This window comes from Hypomesus transpacificus, chromosome 22 (genome assembly GCF_021917145.1).
Source record: "Hypomesus transpacificus isolate Combined female chromosome 22, fHypTra1, whole genome shotgun sequence".
NCBI classification, from domain to species: domain Eukaryota; kingdom Metazoa; phylum Chordata; class Actinopteri; order Osmeriformes; family Osmeridae; genus Hypomesus; species Hypomesus transpacificus.
The window spans coordinates 2,440,209-2,446,343 of NC_061081.1; the positions used below are offsets into that span (position 1 = coordinate 2,440,209).

A 6,135-nucleotide genomic window follows, 5' to 3' on the forward strand; every position below is an offset into this window, starting at 1 on the left:
CTAGTAATTTGAATTCTGAATTCGAAAGGGGAGGCAAAAAAAATAGACACCGCTGGGTATTAGAAGTCGCCTTTCCGTTCTAAAAAGCCTTTGAAAATGTAATTGACGTCATACACATCGTACGACCAGAGCTACTGCTTGACGGCAAGCTCTGGTTACTTCCACTTTTCTCTCGAAGAATCGACAACACAGCTGACAGGTTAGGCTCTCCCTGTCAATACACATGCTAGAAAGAGTTTCGGCTTACTAATGTTGTTGCTAATGTTGCTAATGCTCTGACATTCTGGTTCTACTTCGGATGCCATCAAGCGGGATCTCTGGTCGTAGTCAATCCTTCACTAACCAATCCGCATTCGTTAGCAGAATGCTAGCGTGTTATGGGCAACAACGACTTACCCTGTAAGAAATCGAAAGGACATAAGCACTCGTTCATTCAACTTTTGACCTGTAATCCATGTTGAACATGCAAAAACGACAATCAAATCTGAGATTTATCAACGACAATCAGGCGAAAGAGACAAATTTAGCCGTTTAGCTCCATAGACTCCCATTCATTTTGCACTCGACCCCGATCACTCCCAGTGGAACTCTGGTGGAACTGCAACAAAATTCGGTACAATGTGGCTTAATAGGGAGTGGGCAGGCTCTCCTTAAACAGGGTAAAGCTCCATAGACCTCCATTCATTGTGCACTTGACCGTTAGCGCCCTCATATGGAAGTAGAATGGAACTGCAACCAGTTCAGAACTCGAGTTCTCCCCATATTAGACATTCTTTGGCCAGACCACCTTTATTGGCCCGAAACTGCAACGGCGCTAAATCTCCTCTCCGCGCATGCGTGAGACTTGAGAGCAGCCTCCACAGCAGCTTCAGCCTGCCTCAGCCTTCCTGGGACTCACGCCTCTGTCTCCCTTTAAGGATGCTGCCTTTCCCGCTGGCTTCTTCTCTTTCTCTCTCTCTCCATTGGCCGTCTCTCCCTGCCTCTCTTTTGCCCAGTCCCTTCTCTGCTTGGGTACAGCCAAGAGACATGCCTCGGGAGTCCTCTAGGCTCCAGCTATAAGATCACAAATGGACTGCATGAAAAATCCGAATGTGTGTGTGTGCACTCATGTAGCAAGAGAAGGTAGGCTTTCCTCCACTGCGCATCTGACATAATACATCCCAAAAGTTATTGTTGGGCGAGTGTGAATTTAGATGAAGTGGTCTGCCTAGAGGGCAGAGGAGGTCTGGTCACACTCTATTGGTTCTCCATTACAGCCAAGCATCTCCATCCATCATCGGATATCTATTTTAGGAGACATTAGTCATCAGTCTGAACGAATGTCTCCACACTCTGCCACTCATGTAAGTAATGACGCTGACCTTCCTGTCCTTAACCCCAGACTAAAAGATTCATTAACGACCAGACACGTCGTTAAGAGAATTCAGATTATAGGCTAGAAATGGCAGTCTTGGATTTCTGAGGTTCTGTAGCTTGCTGACAGTGTGTGTGTGTGTGTGTGTGGGGGGGGGGTCCATGGCACTCAAACACAAGACAGGAAAAAAAGACAGATGACAATGAAAAAAGTTATTTACTTGTAATAACATAAAACATAGCAAATACAAAAACAAGAAATTCATTAGTCAAGCCAATAAGGTCAGGATGGGATTGCGGAGACAAAGATTTCTAAACACCATTGGTCCTGGGTAGTTTGGAGTATCGAGTTCTACATTGGCTGCACGCGTGACCTCACTCCGCTCCTTCAGTGTCCACAATGGAAATGGCCGTGACGTGGTAAGGTCCCTCTCTGAGGTAGGTCTTCAGACGGAGGTAGTGCTGGCTACCCAAGATGGTGGCCGCCGTCGAGGAGCCCACCAGAGCCCCCACCAGCTCGAACTTGGCGTCCTTGGCCTCCTTGGTGGGGCCTGCGGAGCGGTCGACGACGTACTCCATGAAGCCCGGAGAGCTGAGCATCATTTTCTGACCCCACGGCTGGTGGGCGATGGCCTGGGGGGAAAGAAACGCATACCGACAACACTTGGGTCAGGGTCTAGAAGTACCATATAAGATGTCCAGACAGATGAGTGGGTAAAGTAGGCTTTCATGTACCAGTCTCCTGTCGCTCTCCCGGTCACCCCCCCCCCCCCCCCCCCCCCCCCCCCCCCACCCCCACCATTCTCAACTATACCTTTCCTATTCCTACCCCCCTCCCCTCTCTTTCCCCCAACTCACAGTGAAGATGCGGAGGGCGCCACAGTGCAGTTCGGGGAAGGGCTGGGTGCTGATGTTTCGGATCATGTCGATGGGCTGGTCCGACAGCAGACGGAACCAGGACTCCGTCAGAAGCAGCAGGTCCTCGGTCTGCTGCTCGGTCTGCAACACATTCAAATAACAGGTGTTGCATCACTGCAGACGAGAGGCATGACGGATGCTAATTCAAACACGAGAGAGGAGACGCATGCCAATTGACAGAAGGGCACACACACACACCAGACAGAAGGGCACACACACACACCAGACAGAAGGGCGCACACACACACACACCAGACAGAAGGGCACACACACACCTGCAGAGTGAGCAGGATGGAGATGGCTTCCAGACAGCGCACTCTCAGTTCTGTGGCTCCGCTGCTGGCCAGCTGACTCATCCTCAACAGCACAGACTTGAACTTCTCACCTGGGAATACACACACACACACACCACATTTATACACACACTGTTTTTACCACCAGAAAATAGCTCAACTGTTGCAATTCTGTTACAAGTATGATTTCTCCAATAGAGTAAACATGCATACCAGTCTTCCCGAGGACTTGCTTTCCCTCCACAGTGGAGCCCAGGACGCCCAGCGTGTCCAGAGCCACGCCGGTCATGACGGGGTCAGGGTCCAGGGCCATCTCAAACACCTTGTTCTGGAAGGCAGGGTAGCTCTCACACACCTGCTGAGGGCTGTCCATGATGGCCAGGTTCCCAAAGAACTTCACCAAGCCTGGGGGAGAGGGATGGGCGGAAGGACAGTCAGAGATCACAGGACTTAACACACGTGTACGCGTACATTCCAAAAAAGCTTTTTTACACATGCAGATCTGTCAAGAGTTTAGGGAGAGGTCTGTATAGATTGATTTTTTCGATATTCCTTTCCTCTCTACCACTCACCAGGAAGGTAGAAGCTGGAGAAGGGGTCCGAGTCAGCCCCTATGATCATGTTGGAGATCTTATCCATGATGCCCTGCTGTGCCAGGTACTGGCGGCCATGTTGACTGTGGGCAAGTGAGGTTGCCATCTCAATTGCTGTCGCCCTGGAACAAGATGGAAGCTACTTACTAAGGAAGAAACTAAGGATAGAGATTGCATTATTCATTTATTTTTATGGTGAGTGTCAGTCCTCACCTGACCAGTACATCATCCCCAGTCAGCTCTCCCAGCAGCTGGGAGAGGAAGCCACTGTTGGCACAGTAACCCAGAGAGATGGCTGACACCGAGGAGAGGTCCACTACCAGCTACACCACCAAGGATGGGAGAGGGACATGAGAGGTCATGCCATAGAAGATGTTCTCAAATTTGTCCTTTTCTTTGCTCCAAGTGGATTTGTTAGTTTCGTTGAATATAGCAAACAAAACCTTTAACCCTTCGTTTTGGCTGCAGGTAAATTGCTGCAGTAAAGATGATTGGACAATCTCTTCAAGAACTAACTTACATATTATATATAATTCATATATCAACACAGCCATGTGTACTATGAACTTATATGGTTCCGTATGGTATTGAACGCACCTCATAGATTCTGTACCTGACGATGTCACTGGTGGCCATCACATCCTTAAGTTCTTTGAAGAGGTCACTGCGGAAAAGTGCGTCTAGGCCGGGTTTGGATTCACTGAGAGGCGTGAGGGCTTTGATCGCCTGTGGGTTTGAAAATATGGACACTGTTATATAAAAGTCTTAATCATGTAGAGAGAGTATCTAAATACTCAATATCATCGCCCTTCTAACCTCTTTGCCCACAGAAATCTTCTCTGCCTCGATGCAGTGGATGACCCCTCGCAGGAGGTCATGGTTGTTGAGGACCTCTGTGACTGCTTCTGGGTGCTTCACTATACGGCTTATCTACAGGACGACAGTATGAAAGCCTTGATTCATCACACTTTAGCGACATATGCTAAAAGCGATGAATATGCGGATCTATTGCTTTATGTTCAATGTAGTCTATACATCCGGCCTACCTGTGTCAGGGCAAGTATCTTGACGGAATCGTCTGAGTGGGTCAAGCCGCTTTTGAGTTCATCCCGGCAGTTCTGGACGAGGTGGACGGGGCTGAGGGCCTGCAGGACACGACCCAGGATATCCACACACAGCTCAATCTGCACACTGGGGAAAAATTCCAAGCGTCAGAGATTCGGTAATCCAGCAAGCCCATCTGAAACAGCAAAACACGCTCGCAGTCGACTGCGGTCGCACATGTCCCCTTTGTTGTAGCATTCATAAATGGTCCTTGCTGGACCGTGTTCCTTTCAGCCATCTAGCTCAACACCTTGCTTTTTGCAGTACTGTAGATACCAAGCAACCTGGTAGTATAACTAGTTAACTTTGTTTGATCATTTGTTCATACATAAATCTAAATCACGAGGGCGTTAATTAACAGTCTGTTATCAAGCTAAGTAAACTAGCTACTCGTTAGCTTTCAGACTTGGTAAGCATTAACTGTGGATCAAAGCAGGTAAATAAGGAAGAAAACATAAGCTCATTAGCCAATACGCTGGACATGCATGTAGCTAACTACAAAAATGCAAAGAAAGAACAGAACTAAGACAGCTAACTATCTACTAGACAACCTAGTCAGCACCCTATAATAAAATGGCTAATTAGCAAAGAGTGTAGCTAGCTTGAGTCAGCACTAGCATTACAGATTCACAGACCTGTCATTTGTGTTCAAAAGAGAAAATATAACATCTAGCCGCTGTCCACGGACAGTGTCACCGAGGGCGTTCAACGGGATGGCTAAAAGTGCCGTTTTCAGAACTTCCAATTCTTCAATTGGATTTTCAAGATCAGAAATTTCTGCAAGCAAACTTCCAATGGAGGCAGCCATGATGCTCTTTGTTTTGGCGTCAAACTTGCGTCAATTTAAACCTCTTGGAATTTCAAAATAAAAGGCCCCATGGTTAAGTAACTGTATGGTTAGAAAAGTAGGCAGTAGTAACAAACTATGAAAGAGTACGCTTTGTTGCTCAATACAAGGCACTAATGCAATACGTTGAGTGTTAAAGCAACGAAAAAGTTATTTAATATTACATTTTTTATGATCGATTTTTTTTGGCTCGATTATGAGCAACCGGAATCCTATTTTACATTTAAATATTTTCAGATGAGAATTCAGTGTTGTTTAAATTTCAATATTAAGTATTTGATGCCTTTTAAAACTCAAAACATTATGTCACTGATTTGCTTCCATAACTACTACCAGAGGAAATATTTTTTAACATCCTCCACCAATAGATGGAGCTTGTAGACTGCACGCTTCCCTTTTCAACTCACCCGCTTACACAAGCATCGTGAATGCACAGGGATACACAGGTGATGCTATTGAAAAGCAAAACGTGCTGAAATTAGCAACAAGCACACATACAATAGCACATGTGTAATTAGATTGCAGTCATACCGAAACTGAGTTAATAAAAGAAGGGTGAAGAAAAGTATTAAAAGCAAAATGAACTGAGGGTTCGTGACTGGTCAAGCAGGAGCACTGTGGCTATCTGAAAACATAGGCTACCTGTATGTTTGAAATGCAGCAGCCTTATACCTACTAGATAGGAGCCTGTTCTCTTCTAAGCAACTGTCACTGAAATACAGTCAAACAACATCTTTCTATCTCCCTCCACTTGAATTCTAAGTCAAGTATATGCTGCAAATCATGGTCACCCTTCCCCATATTCTATAGAACAAGAACTGCTAAAGAAAAAAACACAATTCTAGATATTTAGCTCTCCTGCCAGTCATCCAGGACATCTTTGATCCCCCCCTCTCCTGGCTCAACTCCAGCGTGTGGGGGTAAAGCCTGTTCCTTCTGCTTGTCTCTCCCCATCAGACAAGGCAGTTCAGAGCCCCAGCCTTACCAGCCTGTACCTCCTGGCCAAACACCAATTATCCCAACAATC

The 6,135-nt window shown here is 46.5% G+C and overlaps 1 protein-coding gene across 1 annotated transcript; it reads right to left on the reverse strand.

Moving 5' to 3' along the window:
* Window positions 1-1,551: 1,551 nt before the first annotated feature.
* Window positions 1,552-5,080, reverse strand: psmd5 (proteasome 26S subunit, non-ATPase 5). The gene is made up of 10 exons (XM_047045904.1): window positions 4,897-5,080; window positions 4,204-4,348; window positions 3,974-4,087; window positions 3,755-3,883; window positions 3,371-3,480; window positions 3,137-3,279; window positions 2,778-2,969; window positions 2,547-2,656; window positions 2,212-2,352; window positions 1,552-1,986 (listed from the first exon to the last, which is right to left on the reverse strand). The coding sequence occupies exons 1-10, from the start codon at window positions 5,067-5,069 to the stop codon at window positions 1,729-1,731; spliced, it is 1,515 nt and encodes a 504-aa protein (XP_046901860.1). The 5' UTR covers window positions 5,070-5,080; the 3' UTR covers window positions 1,552-1,728.
* Between the last annotated feature and the right edge of the window lie 1,055 nt (window positions 5,081-6,135).